Source organism: Eubalaena glacialis, chromosome 4, assembly GCF_028564815.1.
Source record: "Eubalaena glacialis isolate mEubGla1 chromosome 4, mEubGla1.1.hap2.+ XY, whole genome shotgun sequence".
Taxonomy (NCBI): domain Eukaryota; kingdom Metazoa; phylum Chordata; class Mammalia; order Artiodactyla; family Balaenidae; genus Eubalaena; species Eubalaena glacialis.
In genome coordinates, this window is record NC_083719.1 from 63,767,739 (window position 1) to 63,793,216 (window position 25,478).

Below are 25,478 nucleotides of genomic sequence, written 5' to 3' on the forward strand. Positions count from 1 at the left end.
CTGCCAGCTATCAGACCCAGCTGGCTTCATCACCCATACTCCAAACAAACCTTTGTAACGTCTCACTTCCCTAACTCTACTTGGGCCTCCACTCACTCCTCCCTATTCCCTCATCGTCCCTTGAAAACTCCCAGTGATCTGTGCTAATCAGGATGGAGCTCAGGTCTTTCTGTCAGTGAGTGGTTACTGAATAAAATCTGTTTTCATTGCTTTAACTAACGTCCAGCTTTATTTATCTTTGACAGTGGACAGTCCCTGGTGGCATTCTGTGGCTTTGTCAATCAATTAACATAACAGACGTTAGAAATTTGCTTTCGTTGGGGAAAATCTCAGGGATCAAGTAATACAATCTGGCTGGAAACACCCTGGCGTGGGCATTCCCACCCTTATATGAACCGGCTACAAGGACAAGGAGTCTTCTGCCTGAGAGTGGGACCGTGGGCTTGATCCATCCATGCGGTCCTGTGCTTCAGCAGTCTTGGTCAAGTTCTTCCTTCTAGAAGGTTGTCACATCTGCCTCAGGAGAACATGCAAGTCGCGTGTCAGTGCACCAAGAAGGGCAAAGAGCTGGAACTTCGTGAAGCCGCAGATCAGGCTGTGTAACTGTGCTGTGCCTGCCTGCCAATAAATGCCTGCACAAGCGACAGAATTTGGTCTGAGACTTGCTATCTTTATAACCTGGACCAGACTATGAGGAAGAAGCTAAACCCCACCCACTGGTAACTCCTGGCAACCACCAATATCTACCAAGACAGCCTCATAGCTATGCATTCAAAGCTGCCTTAGGGCCATTATAAGCAACAACAATGAGCAACAGTTCCTCATGATTTATTCATACTGTATTTAGAATAATAAGGAATAACAGTTTCCCAGTTAGGAGCTCCAACTCAAGTCAGGTGGACCAGTGTTGAAGGCCTGGCTCCACCACCATGTAAATATCAGTCAAGTTAATTTATCTCTCTGCACTTCAGTGGCCTCACCTGCAAAAGGAGGCCAATTAGAACATTCCCCGACCCCATAGGGTTGCTGTGGAGAATGAGTGATATAACGTAGGTAAAAACAGCACACTTGTGGGCATGAAATAAGCTTCAGCTATTGTTACTATTATCATTAATGCTTATACTTGCCTGGAGTAAACCCTGCCAAGCCTTACTCTCAAATTGCCTTGACGGGGTGTCTAGATCTTCCAATTACACATCTCATTTCACCTCTGACAGGCTGTCCTGTCACTTTCTGCAGTGAGCTTCCCCCACACTTCCAATCCCCAACTAGCCCTTAAGTTCCAGGAGAGCAAGGACGCACTTTGTTAATCACCCAGTGCCCAGGGGCCTTACCACAGTGCTGGGTACCCAGAACGTGTCGAGTGACCACTGTCCTGTGACCTCTGCTTCCATTAGCACCGATCAGCCAAAGGCCTAAGCAAAATCTAAGTATATCAGGGTCAATGCAAAGATAAAATGACCCGGAGACTGTCCAGGTAGAGGTGGATAATGGTCACTAACATCTTGGGGGTTCCTTACTCTGTACCAAACCCTGTACTAGAGACATTATCACATGTAATACTCATAACCCTAGGAGGTATTTCATACCCATTCAACCACGGAGGAAAACTGAGGTTAATTGAGGGTAAGTGACGTGCACAGTCACACCACCCCTCCGTGTCCAGATTTCCCAATTCAAATCCAGACCTGAGTCCAAAGCCCAGGCTCTTTTCTGGGTTACACATTGTTTCTGACAGTATCAGTTAAGTCCCCCAAATTTCTATCTCCAACCTCAAACTTCTCCCAACTTAAAAATCCAACTGATGACTTGCCATCTCCATTTAATTTATAATAGGCATCTCAAATGTGACAGAGCGAGAAGAAAACTATGGGTTTTCCTTGCCAAATGTCTTCCTTCCTTCAAGCCTCCTACCTCACTTCAGTGAGGCACTATCATCTATCCAGTTGCTCGGGTCATAAACCGAATCTCTCTCATTCCCACACCCCATTTCTAACCCATGTAAAAGTCCAGCTCTACCTCTACAATATGCCCAGAAGCCAATGACGCCCCACCGTAAGCACCACGACACCCTAAATTAAGGTACCACACTCTCCCTTCCTTGGCCTAGGGCAACAGCAGGTTGCCAGGATTCAAGCTCCGTCAAGAAGAATTCGGGCTCACTGCGGAAGCCCAGACCACTGCTCACACGCAGGAGGAGGCAGCTTAAAAGTATTCACCGGGTGGCCAGCTCTGACTGCTCTCTCTCCATGCCAGTCCCTGACAGGCAAGTCTTCACAGCACCCAAGGTGACCACTTCTTTTCCTCCAACACCCTGGAAGACTCCCTACCCAGGCCCTGACGTGGGTGCCTCTCCTCCTTTATCAGTCTCAATTCCAAGGGCATCTTCTCAGACAGACTTCCCCAGCAACCCTACCCAAAGCCACTCTGCCACCAGGACCTGTGACAGCACAAGTACTTGCTGTTTCACTGCTTACATGCTTATGAAATGCCACCCAACCCCAGTCACTGAGGGCAGAGATGATGTTTGCCTGGCTCACTGCCGTATCTCCAGCTCTTGGCACACAGTAGGTGCTGTGATATTGTGATATGATCAGAAATATTTATTCGGTCTTCCACCCCAGTGTGGGAGGCCCAGAAGACTTGTGATTGGCAGCTGGAGTGTGCGGGGGAGGGGAGGGGGAGGAGGGCGGACCCCTAACCTGTGGGATACTAACTCCAGGTAGTGTCAGAATTGAATCGTTGTACAGCCAGTTACTATCCGGAGAGCTGGGGAACTGGCTGGTGCGGGGGTAAAAACAAAACAAAAAACCCGTACATTGATGTCATAAGTGATGTAGGGAAAAACAATGCACAGGTGCTCAAAAAATTTTTTCAAAGGATTCACAGACTTAGATATCTTCTGACAGTGCTGCTTTTTTTTTTTAATGCAAACTTAACAGCCCCATTCATACGAAATTATAGTGTCATCACCCCCTCCCTGTGTTGAGAGCCACACAGTGAAGCCTCAAGCAGTCCCTAGAAAGCAGAAGTTAATTTTCCTGTGATGAACGGCCAGGATTTGGTTCTTTCCAAAGTCCTGAGAGGGGGATTTCAGAAACAAGTCACGAGGACGTCCCTGGTGGCGCAGTGGTTGAGAATCTGCCTGCCAATGCAGGGGACATGGGTTCGAGCCCTGGTCCGGGAAGATCCCACATGCCGTGGAGCAACTAAGCCCGTGCGCCACAACTACTGAGCCCGCGTGCTGCAACTACTGAAGCCTGCGCTCCACAACAAGAGAAGCCACCGCAATGAGAAGCCCGCGCACCTCGATGAAAAGTAGGCCCCGCTCGCGCAACTAGAGAAAGCCCACGTGCAGCAACGAAGACCCAACGCAGCCAAAAAATAAATAAATAAATAAATAATTTTTAAAAGTTCTCACTTTAAAACAAAAAGAAACAAGTCACGAAACCCTGCCAAAATATCAACCATACCAATCATTCTTTTACAAGACCCACTTGAGTACTGTCAATAATTTTCAGAGCCCTAAATCACCTGCTGGGAGCCACAGAAAACCTCAAGGGGCTTTCAAGGGACTGGAGAACAGGTGCCCCGAAATATTTGTAACGTAATCACTATATAATGAAGTGTCACATCAAATTAGAACTATCTCAAAATAACAACAATGAACGATTATGCAAAGCTTTCTTGAGATTTGGAATATTCTGAAAACAGCCTTTTCCCGTCCACTTCGGTCTCGAAAGCCCTGAGAAGGTGTTAAATGTCCTCCTGTCGCCTTGCCTGACTCAGGGCAAGGCATTCCACCTCAAGTTAAAAACCTCAATTTCCTCATCTCTAAAAAGGCCAGCTTGAATGCATGCCAAGAACAGTATTAGACCTCAAAAACCAAGTGATAACTTCACATGGCCACTGGAAAGAGGACGGATTATCTACCAGTGTAATCGGCGGGTTAGAGAAACCCACAGCTTAATCCCTGCATCAGTTACGGGCTGGCCTCTGATTGTCGCAAGGCTGAATGTATTAAGAAGCAAAAACAGCCCGGTATGCCCTCCGGAGTTAGACTCATTTGAGAAAACGCACCATTAAAACTGTACAGAAATGTTGATAATCAATACGGCTAGGAAGGAGGGAGCGCGACGTGCGGAAGGCTTTACCTACTTCTTTTTTTTCTAACTCTGCAGGAAGGAGTGAAATCAACATTAAAGGTTAAAAACTACTATTAATTCTGCCCTGATGCACTACTAACCGGTAGAAGACGCCCATCCCAAGCGGACACAGGTGTTTTAAGATCTCATGAGTTTAACAGGCGAGAGTTACAAAACAGGCTCGGGCAAGTTCAGGTGAAAGGAGGGATGGGAAGGCTCGCGCTCTACGCAGTCAGCCGCGTTTGGGTCCAGCCAGGGTTGGGTCGGGAGACTCAGGAAGCAGGGCTGAGTCTTCCCAGCACCCAGACCTGAGCATCGCGGTTTGGAAAGCAGTCTTCCAGACTTTCTCGAAGAAAAAGAGCCAATGCTCTCCAATGCTCTAGAGACTTGCGAGATGTCAAGCGCAACCCGTCTGGGCCGTACGACCCGAGTTTCGTTCAGGGCATGGAAAAGGAGTGGTTGCCCAAACCCACGTTTTCTTCTGGGTTGATCGGGTTGGCAGAGCCAGGTGGCCTACGGAGCTCAGCACCACACACTTGTGTCCTGGGGAGGAGGCGACACGCTCCTGAAACAGTCGGGATCCTCCGCCCGAACCCTGCCCGCCCCGCCCTAAGCGAAGTTCCTAAGGCCGAACGGGAAGACCTCGGGGTAGCCTCTAGGGCTTCCCCGTGTCCCTCTGGCCCGCCCGCCGAGGCACACGGTTTTCCCCGAAGGCCGAGCGCCGCGCTCCGGCCCGGAGCACTCACCCAGGCGGCGCAGGGTCACCCACCCCACTTTCGGCGGCGGAGCTGGGACGTGCACCCAGAGAAGCCCGCGCTGCCTCGGCTCCTGGCCCGGTCTCCCGACCTGTCTCTCCCGGCTCACCTGGCCCGCACAGCACTGCGCTGACATCGTGGCGGCCGACCACCACCAGCGCGCTTGCCGGCTCCCAGCTTCCCTCTGGCCCTCCTGGCTCCCTCCGGCCTCGAGCGTCCCTCTGCGAACCCGCTCACGCCTCCACGCGGCGTAGCCCCAGCTGAACGCGAAGCACTGAGGCCTTGGTAAAAACAACTGCCGCCAAACCCCGCCCCGCCACCACAGGCCCCGCCCCAATCGCCCGCTCCAGCCGCGGCGGCCGCCCGCAGCCCCGCCCCGTGCCCGCCCCTTCCCGGGCGCACCGCCTTCGAGCCCGCCAGCTCCGGGCTCGCGCTTCCGCTGGCGTCAGGCGGTGGGTGGTGGTCATCACTTCCCGGTGCAGCGCTGGACTGCGAAGTCTGTCCTCCAACGCGCCGGCCAGGTATTACCGGGCTCCTACGCCGGCTGGCGGCGCTCGGTCCCCGACCCAGGAGAGCGCGGCGCCCCTAGTCCCCGGCTCTGGTGGCAGAGCTGGTTGCTGACTCCAATAAACCTTGGAGCCTTTAGTGAGCGATTCTGAGTGTCCTGCACTGCACAGGCGCAATAGGGGTGGCCGGGTGCTGGTCTGTGTTGTGCCTCGCGCCAAACTGGGATATCCACGGGATCCCTGTTCCAGAAATCCCTTTATCTCCCTCATCTGCCAAGAAGATTTCTCAACTTTTGGGAAAGTTCCCTCGGCCCAAGCTTCGAATCCCTGGGCTTGGCTGTCCTGCCCTGACGTTACCATGGCACTTGGGGGATCCTGGGAGAACCCCTTCTGTGCTTCCCTGAATATTGATCTATTTTCCAGTCTCTCCCCCACCACCCGCGTAAGAGCGCATCCCGGCCCAGGGACTTGGTTTGCATCCCTACTTCCTCTCGCCCGACTCCACTAAAAAAGGGTTCCCTATATTTGTTTGTTACATGCAGAAGGCAGAGAGGGTGACCCTAGTTTATCTCCCTACCCAAATCTTCTCTCCTCGCGGCCACTTTCCCAAGAAGAGGATACAAACTTTGTGCCAAGGCCTTTTTACTCCTTAAAATAAGCATTACAGTATATATTTTAGAAATGAGGCAACAGGTCTATTATTTAACACACAGGTTAAATAACTTGCCCTAAGCTTAACAGCAATGCTGAAGAAGCAATACTGGGACTGGAATCCACGTGTCTGATCCCCTCAGGCATGATACAAAGCTTGACCTTAAGCCTTTGGCAAAGTAGCGTCTTTGAGGGCAGTTTAGGAGGTGGAGACTAAGAGGAAAGTCGCATGGAAACCAATCCTTGGATTAGGAGCAGCACAAGATCTCCTAGAATTGAGGCAGGCTGGGAACTGGGATCCTCTACAAGAGTGCTTGCACCTGGACAAACGTCTCCTTGAGCAATAGGATACAAAAAAATTATAAGTGACTAAAAATAACTGCACACATGCACAGTTGAGGCAAAGCTGAGTAATAGGATACAAAAAGACCAGAAACAAACTACAAGTTGTTGAGGTGCCAAGAGCTAAAGCATGGTACTGTGCATGATCCTGTCCACTGCACCACCAAAGAGGTGGACAGACCATGTAATGTATGCCTCTTGCCAAGCCCACCCCATCCATCCCTGTTGTTACCCCATTTAAGGACCCAAGCAGCTTCACTCCGAGAGCTGGCAAGGGTACCTGTTTCTTGCTTTTGCTCCCTGATGCTGCAGCTCCAGCTCCAATAAAGCCTTGCCTGAAATTCTCCTCTGACCTCTTACCAACTTCTATTGATTAAAGAGTCCAAAGGCCCGGGTGAGTAACAGAAGCTCCTAGAATCTCAGCTGCCAGCGTTTAGAGGAAGAGAAATAATGGAGCAGGCCCTATTCAGAACCATGGAAAGTAATGAGAGTTGGCTCTAACTATAAAATTTTTTTTTAAATAAATTTATTTATTTATTTATGGCTGTGTTGGGTCTTCGTTTCTGTGCGAGGGCCTTCTCCAGTTGCGGCGAGCGGGGGCCACTCTTCATTGCGGTGCGCGGGCCTCTTACTGTCGCGGCCTCCCGTTGCGGAGCACAGGCTCCAGACGTTCAGGCTCAGTAATTGTGGCTCACGGGCCCAGTTGCTCCGCGGCATGTGCGATCTTCCCAGACCAGGGCTCGAACCCGTGTCCCCTGCATCGGCAGGCAGACTCTCAACCACTGCGCCACCAGGGAAGCCCAAAATTTTTTAAATAATAGTATTAAAAAGAAAAAGAAGCATAAGCAGTATCAGACCAGTGCAGCCACCTGCTTGGTGGCAGCCTATGATTCATCAGAAGACAAGGATCTCACCAAGACTGTCTAGTTAGGTTCACTGTCGGCTGGGGTGGTCACTCTGACCCCATTTCTTGCCCTGGGAGATTACTTGCGTGCCGGAAGATTCCGCTCCCCTGGGAAGAGCCAGGCAGCTTCTGGGGAGGGGGAAGATGTGAAATCTACCTAAGTTTGAGCCTGCTGGGACTACAAGGTCTCCTCACCTTTTAGGAGGAGCTCAGGAAGATGAGATCCCTCATCAGGCACCACTGGGTTACAGGCAGAGCTGGTAGTAGGATCCAGGGCTCCTGAATCCTGAACTCTTTTTTTCCAAATGGATGCCAACATGGGAGGATTCTGTGACAATATTAACATCAGCCTGGCAAAGAGAGAATATGACTTAATAACTGGAGGATATGTAGACTGTGCCCAAGGTACCCAAAAAGCATAGTAGAAGCCTGAGCTTCTGGAGCCATAAAGTTGTAAATTTTAACTCCACCAAGAACTCGCTGGGTGACCTCTGAGCCTCAGTTTTATCATCTGCAAAACGGGGACTGACAGTGCATTAAACTCACCCCTACAGACCATGTGGTACAGGGCCTGGCCCTCATAAGCACTGACTAAATAGTAGCCCTGACTGGTATTAACAAACGAGTTAAAAAGACAATAGCAAATAATCTATGCAGGCTGATTCCTCCTCCCTGCTGGAAAATCTCAAAGGAATATGACTATCGTTGACCAAAAGAAAAACGTACAATGTAAAGTGAGTTGAGTTGTATTCAGAGAACTTACTGTGGACCATAGCCCAGGAGACAGCCTCTCAGATAACTCCAACTTGGGGAATTGCTCCAAAGAGATAAAGGAAGAGCCAGGATATATGTGAATTTTTTGCTGGGAAAAAAAAAAAAAACATGTAGTCAAACATAAAAATATTACTGCTAATCACAAAGAACAGACATCTCAAGTTAATTATTTTCATACTTTTCTATGAATGGGAAGATATAAGAATCTGGGGTTCTTGAAATTTTTCCGTAGATGTGCTTCTTAACTATACAGGGGCCAGAATGTTTTTCCTTAGATACGCATCTTAACTATCTAGAGGCAAAATGCAGAATGCTTCCTGTTTCTCTCCATCCTGAAGTCCCCTCAGGGCGCATTGTTGGTGGGTGACAGTGGCTAATGGCTTGATCCCTGTAGAAATGGAATGGCTGGCAACATTTTTTTCTTTACGCTAGGTCTGAAGGTTTACTCCTTTCCTGGCTCTGAGGGCTTCGCACTTACTATTTAAGGTCTGGTCCATAGCATCCTTTGCATCTGTGGTCAGTTAAAAAGAATAGAGGTAATGTCAGTAGACATAACATAAAACAGTGGCACCTTAATTTTATTTTAAGTACTCTGCGGGCCTTTTCAAGAAAGACAGTTGTACGCTGTTCCTAACAGGAAGGTAATTTTACAGTCCATCCCTTTTGATGTGGATTTTTCAGGAACAAGCAGTAATAGACCTGTTTCAATAGACTGTAGCTCTTGGCAGACCATGTGAAATATTCCCCCCACAAAAATGTTCTTAAATTAACTAAATTAGCTCCTTTTATACGATTTAATTATACCTGTATATTTATGACATAAATAACCAGCTTATAATTTGCTTTTTTCCCCTCCTGAATTTAAAGATTTTTTTTTGGTTTTTCCTTTTTAGGAAGGAGAAGCCACTGTTGAGCTTAAAGACACCACTCACTGAACTGAAAACAATAGTTATATACATATGTTATTAAAGAAAAAAACATAGTCATACATTTGCTTTTTTTTAACTTTGAATTTAGAAAACTTCATTACAAATTTAATTTCCAGTTCAAGAAATGGCTTAAAAGCCAATAAAATTAATTATTCTAATTCCCTAAAATTTTCTCAACTTTGAAAAAAAAACCTGGTGATGTGTTATTGGTATTTAAATATAAAAGAAGAAATTTCTCCAATCTTCACTTATAAAGCTCTAGGGATCTCAATCTAGTAGTGAAAGTTTAATTAATTTCAGTTACAAGTAAACAATGAAGTATTCATTTAGAAACAAATAGCTATAAATTTGGGACCCAGGCAAAAAACAATAGGCTGCTATAGTGCCCCCACCCCCCTCCTTATGGTAATTGCATTCTCCTTTATTTCTATTAAATTAATATATTTACAATGTATTTTAAATGTCACAAATATTACAAAACATAAAATAAGAAGTAGCATCTCCCTTCTCCACATCCTTCCTTTCAGTCCCTTCCCCAGAGGCAACCACTTTCAATTACTTTAGTAGTTTTTCCTTATTACCTCCATATTTTTTTAACATTTATTTATTTTTTTATTATTATTATTTTTCACTCCACGTGGCATGAGGGATCTTAGTTCCCTGACCAGGGATCAAACCCATGCCCCCTGCAGTGGAAGCACAGAGTCTTAACCACTGGACTGCCAGGGAAGTCCCAACTCCATATTTTTAAATAATATTTTTATGCTGTTATTTCCTGATCTGTTGACTGTATTTATTGTGTATTATCTTTTATGTTCCATGTGGGCTGAAAGCTTAACCCACTGAGCACTTCTATCTGCTATCTTGCCAATCTAATTATATCACTTTTCATAAAATAATGTGTAATTAATTTCATAAATTAATATGTAACTCTGGCTAGTAAAAATTATTCATTGCATAGCCACATAGTGTATAATAATAGCATTTCTTTCTTGTCTCTTTTTATTTTTCATTCCCATCCCCCTTTCCTGGAGAGGCAGTATATTCTAGTGGTTAGGGTTAGAGACTCTGGAGCCAGACCCTGCGATCAGACCTTTGCTTTTGTCGCTTATTAGGTCTGTGATTTTAAGCAAGTGACTTCTCTGTACTTCAGTTTCTTCCTCTTTAAATGCAGAGGATTAATAAAAGTATACAGATTAAAGCACTTAAATAGCACCCAGCATGTATTAAGTGTCTGGAGTTGTGTTTGACTCACATGGTTTTCTTTCTACCTAATCTTGATTTTTCTCCATTTGTCCATCTTATCTGTCATAATTCTTTTCTCCCAGATAAGCAACCATGTCAGATAATCTATCAATTCCATTTTCCCCAAGAGTCCTTTCTTTCTGGCAGACATCTCCAAGCTACTGCAATCTGGATCCCTCCAGGCTGCTACTGATGGCTGCCATCCTGGCATTCCCCTTGCTACTCTCTTCTTGGATATCTGGCTTTCTGGAGTCCTCTTTCTTGATTTTCTCCCTTGCTTTGGTGAATACATCAACACCTTGGGACTCCAAACCCCTTCTTTTAACCCTATATTGACCTTCCTTGACCTGCTTAACTTAAAATAAAAGTTATTCATCTTTCTTTTTAACTCTAATCATTCTGTTGTACCCTCATCCTACCTTTAATTCCATTACCTCCTGTCTCCTCGACTTTCTCTCTTCCAAGCATTTTTTTTTTTAATAAATTTATTTATTTATTTTTGGCTGCATTGGGTCTTCATTGTTGTGCACGGGCTTTCTCTTGTTGCAGAGCACAGGCTCTAGGCGCGTGGGCTTCAGTAGCTGTGGTTCGTGGGCTCTAGAGCGCAGGCTCAGTAGTTGGGGCGCACGGGCTTAGTTGCTCCGCAGCATGTGGGATTTTCCTGGACCAGGGCTCAAACCCATGTTCCCTGCATTAGCAGGCGGATTCTTAACCACTGCGCCACCAGGGAAGTCCCTCTTCCAAGCATTTTAAGCCTTTGCTTTCTATTGAATCATTCTCAAGCTGCAAACATGGTCAGATTTCTCCTAAATTAAACAACAAACGAAAACCTCATTTCAACTCAGCGACCACCTTTTCCTCTTTTCTTCATCTTAAAACTTCTAGAAAACAAAGTTTGGTGCTCCACTCTCCTGAACTCTCTCTGGCCTGGCTTCTGTCCCTCTAGGCCACCGAAGCTGCAAGCTTCTGAGGTCACTGGGGCCCCCAGCTCCTGTTCCTAAGCCTCCTATTTGCTTTAACTCCTGCTTAAAATCATTTTCTTTTTATCTCTTTATCCAAACACAGAAAGAAAATTGAATATTACTCCACTAACTCCCATTTAGAGGAATTTTTAAAGAAGTGTGCCTTTATTTTTCCAAATTCAACTAATGACAACAAATAAGCTAACAAAGTGTTGCCTAGTCAAGATTTTTAGGGTAAATGCTTTGGGAAACCGGAGAAATCTTTTGTAATCATCCTCAGTTATTTTGTACTTAGAGAAAACTCATGATTCTTCAGAACTCAAATGGGTGCTTTAAAAGTTTTGTCTCAGTATTTTAAAGATTCTCCCTTTAATCCATTTCACATTATTAATTTGCTTGGAAAGTCCTTTGAGTGTAAATAATACAAAGGAATATACTCCTATATAACACCCCAGGGAACCCAAATTCCAAGTTAATGAAGAGGGTAGAGCGTTGTTCAACAGGTTTTTCAGCATTGCTCAACCCTTCTGGGAACAAATTAATATTTTTTAAAGTCCTCTTGGACTAAGGGCCTAGTCTTCATATCAATGGAAAGAATATATATGTATATTCTTCATATATAATATGTATATATTTCCCACACACCCCCATCTCTGAGATGTATCATTTACACTCAGATTTTGTTACCTCTTTCTAAGAAAACTCAGTAGGAATGTTTAGAGAGGCTTTGCGTCTCTAACTTAATTAAACTATATAGTTGTCTTTGAGTAGATTTTTGAAAGTTTCCAATTTCTTCTCTTAGAGATAAATATTTGGGTAAATCAGGCAAATAATTATTACAATCACTATTCAATCGTATTATGAACTTCAACGAACATTTCTGAAAACAACTCATTTCTGTTCTTCTGCATACCAAGGAAAATTATTTTGACTTCTTTGGTTTTAAAACTCAATCCAGAGAACTTTCCATTTCCTGATTTCAAGTAAACACATTCAGAAAAGCTTGAGGTTGGAGGTTGGGGGTTGGGGGGCTGGGAGGGGGACAAAAAAGAAAGCAGGCATCCTTTTCAGTTTCCCTAGTTAATCCACTCTAATTAATTTCCTGAGCAGAAGAACAAGAGGTGAGCCCATTTCTTCAAATAAGAGCACTTTGTGTTGTCTTATCTTTTTAATGTGTGTTTAAAGGGACTACTCCTGCTGGTTTGTTTTGAATTTGCTTCATAAGATGCATCCTTTGAAGTAAGCGATCCTTGGAGGTGATTGGTTTTAAAAGAATCATGGGCAGTTAAATGCCTGTGAAACCATATAGTTTCATGAAAATCAATAAAAGGCTTTCACTGAGGGTTTCACTTGAAAGGTGTTTACATTGTTCTGTGAAGACTGGAAAAGCAAAAGAAGCTTCCTGAGGTTCCACAGAAAGACAATCCAGCTTCTTTATTCATAATAGGATTTCAGTTACAGAAGAGCATTTTAGATTCAACAATAGGGGAATTTTAAATGGCTGAGAAAAATTGTAAGAAAAACTTCAAAGAACATTTCGTTTTTGTTTCCCTCTTTAATGCAAAAGGAAGGGAAATACACCAAGTGAAGAAAGTTAATAACTCTGAAGCCCAAATGAAAAGTTTTAAAAAACAGCTGCTTTAAGGGGGAAAAAAAGAATGCATTTATTGAACTGACATCACCAATCAACAATTTTCAATATTTTTCTGTGTTTTCTCCCATGCTGATTCTAACAGGTTGAAAGCAAGATTAAACACTCCTATTCCTTTGCTTTATATAAAAGCAGTGGGCTTCTATTCCATAATTGGACTACATTTTTTGAAGAAGCAAATGGAGCCTTAGGCACATTCATTTCTGACCCACCCCTCAAAGTATGAAATCCAAAATGGGGGTGTGTGGCTTGAGTCACAGTAAACTGAGGCAGGGAACAAGCACCAATTTTTATTTATTTATTTATTTATTTTGCTGGGACATAGGGGCAATTAGTAGAAATGCAGAGTTAAGGCCACATTGTAGACTTGAAGGTGGAGAGGTAGAGACAAGGGAAAGAGGAAAGCAGAAGACTGTCCATTTAGCAGAGAAAAGTCTCGACTAAAATCTCCCCCAAGGAAAACCTTAGATACCAATTTGTGAAAGGCCTGTGCTGTACATAGTTAGTCTCCAGATTTACCTTCTAGCCCCAGAAAGGTTAATAGTGATGACTTCATACCTTTATCCTGAGATAACTTGGGGAGATTTTCCCTTTTAGAAGTACTAAGTTTCCTGCTGCTGTTATTTTTAAATTCCTCTGGAACACAGAGACTTTTGGAAAAGTAGGAGACAGAGTAGAATGTTTTAGCTTCTACCCTAAGAATAGGTGTGAGGTTCAGTGATTGGGAGAAAAAAATACCAGTAGATGTAAAGCCTTTTGGCTTTTATGTCTTTAAGAATGCCAGATGCTAACCCTACCTATATGTCCACTGCAACCAGATGCAGGGTGGCGATCAGCCCGGACCCTGGTCCATAGGTGATGTTGTCACCATCTTTCCTCAAGCCCTGCTCCATGGGAATCTCCAAGAGGAGACAATACCTTAACCCTGTCACCTGAAAAAAATGCACAACCTAAAAGTTGAAAATTATGTCTTATTTGGCGGACAAAACTGAGGACTTAAGCCCGGGACACAGCCTCTCAGATAGCTTTAAGGGACTACTCAGAAGAGGTAAGGGAGGAGCCAGGATATATAGGTGTTTTTACAAGAAAGACCAGGTAGTCACAACATCAGAAGATTACTGTTAGTTAAAGAAAACCAGCCATCTCAAGTTAAGGCATTTAGTGCTTTTCTATGTACGGGAAGATTCAAGAGTCTGGGCCCACTGAAATCATTCCTTTGATATACACCTCAGCTATCTGGGGCCAGTATCCTGTGCTTTCTCATCCTGAGTCTCCTCAGGGTGCACCGTCCAGAGGGACTGCAGCAGTTGACTGCTAGATGGCAGGCATCCTGTTTCTATCCTGAGTTCCCTCAGGGCTCACTCTTGGGGCCCTGTAATGTCATGGCTTTGATGGCTGCAACATCCTTTGTTTACTGATATGGCAGGCAACATTTTTTCATTGATAACCTAATCAGAGTTCTCTAACTTTGGGGGTCAGTTACACAGGGAGTGCTGGGGGCAAACAGGCCTTTGAACAGCTGTTAGTTCAGATGGAATCAAAATGTTAAGGTATAAACTCCTGGGCTTCTGTTTTACCATAGTTGATACTGGGGCCCCTGGGTTTCAGGGAAGTGCCTGAGCCAAGAACTACCAGCTCTTATGTGATGGGAGGCAGGGGTAAGGGAAACCCATCATGTCCCATTGATTTCCAAACTTAAACCTAGTGCCTTATTTCCGCTCTTATGTCCAAATCAGGACAAGGGGTCACAGGGCACCTCAGGATGAGGACAGCTCATACAGTGAGGCTTGTCTTATATTTTTGTTCTGGTGAAATAATTTTAAAACAAAAGGGAAGAGGTTTGGGGTTCAAAGTGGCAGATTTAGTGATAGAATTTATCTCCCCTCTTTCACAATATCTACATTTGTTTTTTCTGTAAATTCAGTTTTATTAGATTCCATATATAAGTGAGATCATACAGAATTTGTCTTCTGTCAGATTTATTTCACATAGCATAACACCCTCAAGTTCCATCCATGTTGTCACAAATGGCAGGATTTCCCTTTTTGTGGCTGAATACTATTCTATTATATATCTCACAGCTTCTTTATCCATTCATCCATTGATAGACACTCAGGTTTTTTCCATGTCTTGACTATTATAAATAATGCTGCGATGAATATGAGGGTGCTGGTATCTCTTCCAGATAGTGATTTCACTTCCTTCAGATATATACTCAGAAGTAAAATTGCTGAATCATATGGTAGATCTATTTTTAATTTTTTTTAGGAACCTCCATAATGTTTTCCACAGTGACTGTACCAATTTACATTCTCACTAACAGTGTAGCAGGGTTCCCCTTTCTCCACGTCCTTGCCAGCACTTGTTCTCTTGTTCTTTTCATAACAGCCATTCTAACAAGTGTGACAAGATATCTCACTGTGGTTTTGATTTGCATTTCCCTGATAATTAGTGATGTTGAGCTTTTCATGTACCTGTTAGCCGTTCAAATATCTTCTTTGGAAACATATGTATTCTGGTCCATTGCCCATTTTTTAATCAAATTATTTAATTTTTTACTCTTGAGTTTGAGTTCCTTGTATATTTCGGATACTAATCTCTTATCAGATGTATGTTTTGCAAATATTTTCTTCCAGTCCATAGGTTGCCTTTTGATTTTGTTGGTAGTTTATTTTGCTGTGCAGAGCTTTTTGGTTTAATATAGGCCCATTTGTTTCTTGTCTGTTCGTTTGTTTGTTTGCCTTTGTTGTTTGTGCTTTAAGTGTCATATCCAAGAAATCATTGCCAAGACCAAAGTCAAGGAGCTTTTTCCCTATGTCTTCTTCTAGGAGTTTTATGATTTCAGGTCTTTTAGTTATTTATTTATTTATTTATTTATTTATTTATAATTAAGAATGCAACTATTTTTTAAAAAAAATATTTATTTATTTATTTTGGCTGCACTGGGTCTTAGTTGCGGCATGTGGGATCTTCGTTGAAGTATGCAGGATTTTTAGTTGCGGCATGCGGACTTCCTAGTTGTGGCACGTGGGCTTCTTATTTGTGGTGTGTGGACTCTTACTTATGGCATGTATACGGGATCTAGTTCCCCGACCAGGGATCGAACCCAGGCCCCCTGCATTGGGAGCACAGAGTCTTACCCACTGGACCACCAGGGAAGTCCCAAGTCTTATATTTATGTCTTTAATCAATTTCAAGTTATCTTAGTGGTGTAAGATAGGTATCTTACATTTATTCCTTTAAAATGATAGTAAAGGAATAAAAGGAACGAGTTCCCCACATTAAAGCAAATAAGAGTGGATGAGAGATATGGACAGTTTCTGAAAGATAGAAAGCTGGAAGAGGAAAATGGTGGTGCATGAGGCTGGGTGGGGAAGCTGCTACCTACAGTACAAGCCACAAGCCAGGGAGATGCTCCCAGGGAGGGCACTAGTTTGACAAAAAGAACCCTGGAGAGACCCTTTAGAGACAAGAGAGGGCCAGGATGATACTCCATGAAAAAGCAAGAAAATTAATAGAAATTCCTAAATAGCAGTAAATTACTCCCATCATCACCCCCACCCAACCTCCTGTGGATAAAATACTTGGGAACAGCGTTCTCCCTACCCCTACTCCCCCAGATAAAATCAGATTAGCACCAGACATCTCATTTGCAACACTGGATGTTAGTAACACAGCGGAGCAACACCTTCAAAATTCTGAGGGGAAATTACTTTGAGCCTAGAATTATACAGTACAAGAAAGTAAGGTACTGATTTTTCAGATTTTAGAATGAATCCATGAACGTTGTACAAATGGTTTAATTATGGGTACAGAACAGTATGTAAATGACAGAAAGTTTGGTGATGTCTAAGTGTAGATGAGAGAAGTCAGAGGATGGGAGGTTTGAGGCGAGAGGGTTAAAGGGAGGGTAGAGCCATTAATATCCTTGTCTTACTGAGTCGGGAGTTGTGGTAGGCAGACTAATGGGTCCTCAAAGATGTCCACATCCCAATCCAGGATCCTGTGAATATGTGAGGTTACATGGCAAAGGGGAATTAAGTTTGCAGATGGAGTTAAAGTTGCTAATCAGCTGCCCCAGAGATGAGGAGATTATCCTGGATTATTTGGGCAGGCCCAATGTAATCATAAGGCTCCTTATAAATGGAAGAGGAATGCAGAAGAGAGAGAGCCAGAGAGATGGCAGCATGAAAATACCAATATGGGGGTGTTAGTTTTGGATAAGGAGGTGACTGTCCAAAGAGCTAAAACAGAAACACTGAGATTCAGGAAGTTGTTCCTGAGGAAACTCTGTGCACTGGTGGTGGGAATGTAAACTGGTACAGCCGTTATGGGAAACAGTGTGGAGTTTCTTCAAAAAATTAAAAATAGAACTACCTTATGATCTGGCAATCTTGCTTTTGGGTATATATCCAAAGGAAATGAAATCTAGATATGGAAGAGAGATCTGCACTCTCATGTTTACTGCAGCATTATTTACAATAGCTAAGATATGGAAACAACCTAAATGTCCACTGATGAATGAATTGATAAAAAAAATGTGTATATATGCACAACAGAATAGTATTCAGCCTTAAAATGAAGGAAATTTTGCCATCTGAGACAACATGGATGGACCTGTAGGACATTATGCTAAGTGAAATAAACCAGGTACAGAAAGACAAATACTGCATGATCTCACTTAAATATGGAATTTAAATAGTTAAACTTACAGGAGTAGAGAGCAGATGGGGATTGCCAGGGGCTGGAGGGTGGGGTTGCGGATAGAGGAATTTGGGGAGATGTTAGTCAAACGGTACAAAGTTTCAGTTATGCAAGAAGGATAAGTTCTGCAACACTGTATTGTATACATGAAATTTACTAAGAGGGTAGATCTTAAGTGTTCTCACCACAAAAAAAGAAAGAAAATAAAAAGAAAATGGTAACTATGTGAGATGATGGATATGTTAATGAGTTGGATTGTAGTGATCATTTCACAATGTATACATGTATCAAAATAGCAAATTGTACACCTTAAATATGTATAGTTTCTATTTGTCAATTTCAAAAAAAAAAAAAAAAAATAGCTTGAAAGAAGCTGTCCCTGAGGAGCAAGACCAGTAGTGAGAAGGAGTGGGGTAGAGGAAGCTGCTTTTTAGTATCAAACTCTTCTTTTAAGGTTGAATTTTTAGACGTATGCAGATGTGACTTTATAAAACAAAGGCAGGAGGGACAAATACTGGTTTCAGAAGGGACATCACAAAGGCCCAAGGAATGTCAGATTTTCCAAATCCCAAGGTTGAATGGGCACTTCTTTAAGAGGAGGTTGATCTTACACCTGGGGGCCACATAAACAATCAGTTCTGATGTCTATGGCAAATGTTTCATCATTTAAGAGTTAACAAACCAGTATTTGATAATGTTTTACTTTAAACAATTAATTAGAGTCATTCTAGATTATCTGTCCCTCAGTTGCATTCCCAAGTGTTTTGTTGGGTGGACAAGAAAGGGGTGGAGCCTGAATTTTGTACTGCCCACATGGAACATTCTCTAGGATTGACCACATACTAGGACACAAAACAAATGCCCTGGTATGCCATGTGAGGTGTCCCAAGAGTCAATGCCATTCCTCATGGGTCTCAAGGATCAAAGCCAGAGAGCTACTGTGCCAGAAGACTTACCCTAAATAATGAGCTGAGGTTAAAAACCCACCCACCCTAAAACAGTCCTCAGGAGCTTATGCTTTGGGAACACCTGTCTACATGTGCTTAACTGTGAAATATAACAGTCATTTACTTAAAGTAAATCAGTAGCAGTTTAAAGAATAAAGGGAACACCTGTGTATGCCCTTCCTATCCCCTCCAAAGTTAATGTGTATCCTCAGTTTTATCTTAATTATTCACTTCCTTTTCTGTATTGTTTTACCAACTATGTATACAGTTTTGGATGTTCTATAAATGAAATCTCATTGTATATATTCTATGAATAGTTTCTTTGCCTGAAAATTATGTTTTTGAAATTAAATTGTATTATGCATGTAGTTATAGTTCATTAATTTTTACTGCTGTATAATATTCCCTTGAAAGAATAAATTGCAATTGATTTATTCATTCTACTGTTGATGGACACTTAGGTCATTTCCAAGTTTCTGCCATTCTGAAGAATGCTGCTGTGTACATGATGGGAGAGGTAATCTACCTTGAGCCCAGAGCATCCCTGTACATTCCATGCAAGCAGAAATACAAGGTCCTGATTGCTTTTTGCTTAGGCCATTTCTCAGGGTTGTGCTTACAGCCAGAAACCTTAAGGGTGTGAAATACTGTTTCCTTCCAGGACAAAGAACAGGCTCACTGTAAAAGAGGTTGATTCCTCTAGCTCAGCATTCCTCAGCTGTGATGTAAACCCATTATGTGTCACACCCATCTGAACCCCTCCAGTGTCCCTTCCTTGGGACTTGGGGACAAGGAGAACTTGTATGAACATGATACTCAGGCAGCTTGCTGTGCTCTGAATAATAAAGTCCTTTGTCTCTGACCCAAGAATCTCATTTTCTGCCAGTATCCATAAAACAAATTAACTTAACCACCCAAAGATCTGAAAACAGAAACAGACTGAGATTCAATTAGTTGTCCCCAAGGAGCAAGACCAGTGATGAGGAGGGGTGGGGTAGAGGAAGCAGTTTCAATATCAAATTCTCATTTCATGGTTGAATTTTTAGTCATATGCAGGTGTGACTTTATTAAAAAAAACAAAAACAAAAAACAAAAAAAACCAGGGGTGGAGGAGTCACAACCACTGATTTGAGAGGGGACATCACAAAAGCCCAAGGAATGTCAAAATTCTTGTAGGATAAAGTCACAGACCCTGACAGCACATTCTTGTCCCTTTCTCTTAGTGAACATGTCCAAGGGAGTGTAGAATTGCTGGGTGGTGGAGTTTGCATTTTATTAGCTAATGGCAAACTCTTCCCATAGTGGCTGTACCAACTTTTTTCTTTTTGGTCGCACCATGCAGCCTGCAGGATCTTAGTTCCCTGACCAGGGATGGAACCCGTGACCCCCCTGCAGTGGAAGCATGGAGTCTTAACTACTGGACTGCCAGGGAAGTCCCTGGTGATACCAACTTTTATCCCCACCAGTGTAGATGAAGAGTCTGGTCTCTCTAGAATTTATGAATTAGTAGGGTTAGATGCTATTATTATATCCTTTTTTTTTTTTTTTGTAGATGAAGAAATTGAAGCTGAGAGAAGTTAAGCAACTTGCCCAACTTTGGCATGCAAGCAGTAAGTGGAAGAAACTGGGATTTGAACCCAGGCAGTCTAGCTTGAGCGTGTGTGTGTAACAACTGTACTATGCTGCCCTAAGTAATATGCTGAGTGATTAAAGACATATAGAGTTTAGAGTGTTTAAAAAACTTTTAAGAAGTTAATGAGACAGGAAAATGTACGTTTCAAAAATTGGGGCAAGGGATTTCCCTGGTGGCGCAGTGGTTAAGAATCCGTCTGCCAATGCAGGGGACACAGGTTCGAGCCCTGGTCCAGGAAGATACCACATGCTGTGGAGCAACCAAGCCCGTGCACCACAACTACTGAACCTGCGCTCTAGAGCCTGCGAGCCACAACTACTGAGCCTGCACACCACAACTACTGAAGTCCATGTGCCTAGAGCCCGTGCTTGGCAACAAGAGAAGCCACTGCAATGAGAAGCCCACGCACCACAACAAACAGTAGCCTCCGCTCGCTCCAACTAGAGAAAGCCCACGCACAGCAATGAAGACCCATCTCAGCCAAAAATAAATAAAATTTTAAAAAAATAACTAAAAAATAAAATAAAAAAAAAATTGGGCCAAAAAGGCATTTCACTGAGGAGGAAACAGGAATGGTCATAAACACAAGATAAAATGTTCAAATTATTTAATAATCAGAAGATGCAAATTGAAATCACAGTGAGATGCCATTTTACACCCACCACGTTGTAAAAATTAAAAATACAATGACAAGTATTGAAAAAGTTGGAAAGTGCTTAAAAGAGTGTCTGACATATAAGTTTTATATAAATATTTGCTATTATTGTTATCATCATCGTAGTCATCATCATTATATTAATACTACTACCAATACCTTTATTAACCTGTTGTCAGTTATATGTGTTTTCTCCTAGTGTATGTCTACTGTCTTTATGATGTTTTTGATTAACAGAAATTATTTATTTTACTATAGTTGAATTTGTCAGTCCTTTTAAGAAATCCTTCCCTACATGAGGTTATAGATATTCTCCTGTATGAAAATAAAGATCTTCTCCTTGTATATATTTTTAAAGTTTTATAATATTGCTTTCAGTCTTTAATCTCTCTTCTGTAACTTATTTTCTCATATGGTTCCAGGTAGGGATCTAATTTTCTTCCAATATAGCCAATGAATTGTCCCTATGCTCTTTATTAAATACTTTATGCTTTCTTTTTTTTTTTTTTCAAGTTTATTGAGATATAATTGACACATAACATTGGGTAAGTTTAAGGTATATAATGTGATGATTTGATACATGTATATATTGTGAAATGATTACCATAATAGGGTTGGTTTACACCTCCATCACCTCACATAATTAACCTTTTGAGTATGTGGGGTGGGAACATACTCTTAAGCAACTTTCAGGTATATAATACAGTATTGTTAACTATAGTCACCATGCTGTACATTAGGTCCCCAGAACTTATTCATTTTATAACTGGAAGTTGGTACCCTTTGACCAATATCTCCTCATTTCTCCCACCCCTCCAGCCCCTGGCAACCACCATTCTACTCTCTGTTTCTATGAATTCAGCTTTTTTAGATTCCACATATAATCCAGATCATATGGTGTCTATCTTTCTCTGACATTTCACTTACCATAATGCCCCCAAGGTCTATCCATGTTGTTGCAAATGGCAGAATTTCCTTCTTTTTCATGGCTGAACAATATTCCATTGTATATATATTCTGTATCATCTTTATTTATCTGTAGATAGACAATTTTAGATTGTTCCCATATCTTGGCTATTGTGATGAATGCAATGAAAGTGGGAGTGCAGATATCTCTTCCACATCCTGATTTCATTTCCTTTGGGCATACACTCAGAAGTGGGATTGTTGAATCATATGATAGTTCTATTTTTAATTTTTTTGAGGAACCTCCATACTGTTTTCCATAGTGGCTACACCAATTTACATTCCCACAAAGAATGTACTAGGGTTCCCTTTTCTCTACATTCTCACTAATGCTTGCTGTCTCTCTCTTTTTGATAACAGTCATTCTAACAGGTGTGAAGTGATTGAGGTGATAACTCATTGTGGTTTTGATTTGCATTTCTCTGATAATTAGTGATGCTGAACAATTTTTATGTGCCTGCTGGCCATTTGTATATCTTCTTTGGAAAAATGTCATTTCAAATCCTCTGCACATTATTAAATCAGATCTTTGATTTTTGGTTTTCTTTTTTGTTTTTGTTTTTTGGCTATTGAGTTGTATAAGTCCCTTATAAATTTTGGATATTAACCTCTTATCAGATGGATGGTTTGCAAATATTTTCTCCCATTGTGCAGACTGCTTTTTCATTTTGTTAATTGTTTCTTTTGCTGTGCAGAAGCTTTTTAGTTTTATTTAGTCCCACTTATTTATTTTTGCTTTTGTTGCTTGTGCTTTTTGTGTCGTTTTTAAAAAATCATTGCCAGGACAAATGTCAAGGAGATTTTCCCCTACTTTTTCTTCTAGGAGTTTTATGGTTTCAGATCTGATGTTTAAGTCTTTAATCCATTTCAAGTTATTTCTGAGTGTAAGATAGGGTCCCAGTCTCATTCTTCTGCATGTGATTATCCAGTTTTCTGAGCACCATTTATTGAAGAGACAATTCTCTCCTTATTGAGTATTCTTGGCTTCCTTGTCAAGTATTAGTTGACCATAAATGCATGGGGTTATTTCTGGACTCTCTACTCTGTTCTACTGGTCTCTGTGTATGTTTTTATGCCAATACCATACTGTTTATTTATTTATTTATTTATTTTTGGCTGTGTTGGGTCTTTGTTGCTGCATGCGGGCTTTCCCTAGTTGCGGCGAGCAGGAGCTATTCTTCCTTGCAGTGCGTAGGCTTCTCACTGCGGTGGCTTCTAGGCACGTGGGCTTCAGTAGTTGTGGCACGTGGGCTTCAGTAGTTGTGGCACGTGGGCTCAGTAGTTGTAGCTTGTGGGCTCTAGAGTGCAGGCTCAGTAGTTGTGGTGCACAGGTGCTCAAACCCGTGTCCCCTGCACTGGCAGACGGATTCTTAGCCTCTGCACCACCACGGAAGTCCCAATATCATACTGTTTTGAATACTAAAGTTTTGCCACACAGTTTGAAACCAGGAAGTGTGATGCCTCCAGCTTTGTTCTTTCTCAAAATTACTTTGGTTATTCAAGGTCTTATATAGTTCCATACAAAGTTTAAGATTGTTTGTTCTATTTCTGTAAAAATGTCATTGGAAATTTGAAAGAGACTGCATTGAATCTATAGACAGTTTGGGGTATTATGGACATTTTAACAATATTAATTGTTCTGATAAACATGGGATATCTTTCCATTTATTTATGTCTTCTTTATTTTTGTTCATCAAACTCATAGTTCTCAGTGTACAGATCTTTCATCTCCTTGGTTAAGTTTATTACTAAGTTTAACCCCATTCTGTCTGGGCGGGGAACAGACGCCCTCAGGCGACCTACATGCAGAGGCGGGTCCAAATTCAAAGCTGAACCCCGGGAGCTGTACGAACAAAGAAGAGAAAGGGAAATCTCTCCCAGCAGACTCAGAAGAAGCGGATTAAAGCTCCACAAACAACTTGCTGTACCTGCATCTGTTGAATACCTGAATAGACAACGAATCATCCCAAATTCAGGAGGTGGACTTTGGGAGGAGGATATATTAATTTTTCCCCTTTTCCTTTTTTTGTGAGTGTATATGTGTATGCTTCTGGGTGAGATTTTGTCTGTATAGCTTTGCTTTCAACATTTGTCCTAGGGTTCGGTCCATCTGTTTTTTTTTGTTTTTTTGTATTTTTTTACTTAAAAAAATTTTTTTTCTAAATAAGTGTTTTCTTAATAATTTTTTCCTTATTTTCTATTTTAAAAAATTCAAAAAAATTTTTTTCTTAATAGGTTTTTTTATATTTTTTATTTTAAAAATTAAAAAGTTTTTTTCTTAATAAATTTTTTCTTAATTTTTTTCTTATTTTTTATTATAAAAAATTAATAAATTTATTTCTAAAAATTAAAAAAAATTTTTTCTTAATAAATTTCTTCTTAATAATTTTTTTCTTGTTTTTTATTATAATAGCTTTATTTTATTTTATTTTATTTTATTTTATCCTCTTTCTTTCTTTCTTTCTATTTTTTCTCCCTTTTATTATGAGCCGTGTGGATGAAAGGCGCTTGGTGCTCCAGCCAGGCAACAGGACTGTGCCTCTGAGGTGGGAGAGCCAACTTCAGGACACTGGTCCACAAGAGACCTCCCAGCTCCATGTAATACCAAACGGCGAAAATCTCTCAGAGATCTCCATCTCAACATCAAGACCCAGCTTCACTCAACGACCAGCAAGCTACAGTGCTGGACACCGTATGCCAAATAACTAGCAAGACAGGAACACAGCCCCATCCAGTAGCAGAGAGGCTGCCTAAAATCATAATAAGGCCACAGACACCCCAAAACACACCAACAGACGTGGACGTGCCCACCAGAAAGACAAGATCCAGCCTCATCCACCAGAACACAGGCGCTAGTCCCCTCCACCAGGAAGCCTACACAACCCACTGAACCAACCTTAGCCACTGGGGACAGATACCAAAAACAACGGGAACTACGAACCTGCAGCCTGTGAAAAGGAGACCCCAAACACAGTAAGATAAGCAAAATGAGAAGACAGAAAAACACACAGCAGATAAAGGAGCAGGGTCAAAACACACCAGACCTAATAAATGAAGAGGAAATAGGCAGTCTACCTGAAAAAGAATTCAGAATAATGATAGTAAGGATGATCCAAAATCTTGGAAATAGAATAGACAAAATGCAAGAAACATTTAACAAGGATGTAGAAGAACTAAAGAGGAACCAAGCAACAATGAAAAACACAATAAATGAAATTAAAAATACTCTAGAAGGGATCAATAGCAGAATAACTGAGGCAGAAGAACGGATAAGTGACCTGGAAGATAAAATAGTGGAAATAACTACTGCAGAGCAGAATAAAGAAAAAAGAATGAAAAGAACTGAGGACAGTCTCAGAGACCTCTGGGACAACATTAAATGCACCAACATTCAAATTATAGGGGTCGCAGAAGAAGAAGAGAAAAAGAAAGGGACTGAGAAAATATTTGAAGAGATTATAGTTGAAAACTTCCCTAATATGGGAAAGGAAATAGTTAATCAAGTCCTGGAAGCACAGAGAGTCCCATACAGGATAAATCCAAGGAGAAACACGCCAAGACACATTAATCAAACTATCAAAAATTAAATATAAAGACAACATATTAAAAGCAGCAAGGGAAAAACAACAAATAACACACAAGGGAATCCCCATAAGGTTAACAGCTGATCTTTCAGCAGAAACTCTGCAAGCCAGAAGGGAGTGGCAGG

At 41.9% G+C, this 25,478-nt stretch overlaps 1 protein-coding gene across 3 annotated transcripts in view; it reads right to left on the reverse strand.

Annotated features, from left to right (window-relative positions):
- Positions 1 to 25,478, reverse strand: part of SERINC5 (serine incorporator 5) — a 192,749-nt gene that overhangs the window by 80,527 nt on the left and 86,744 nt on the right. Inside the window, exons 2-4 of one of the 3 annotated variants that reach the window (XM_061189401.1) lie at positions 8,556 to 8,588; positions 8,067 to 8,165; positions 7,499 to 7,653 (exon numbers count right to left, since the gene is read on the reverse strand). Coding sequence is in view for 1 of the 3 variants with exons in the window: in XM_061189399.1 (XP_061045382.1) it covers positions 5,010 to 5,036 (27 nt within the window). In the remaining 2 variants the exon portion in view is untranslated. Of the gene's footprint in view, positions 1 to 5,009; positions 5,180 to 7,498; positions 7,654 to 8,066; positions 8,166 to 8,555; positions 8,589 to 25,478 lie in introns of those variants that run through there. The other 2 variants (XM_061189400.1, XM_061189399.1) reach the window with 2 other exon arrangements.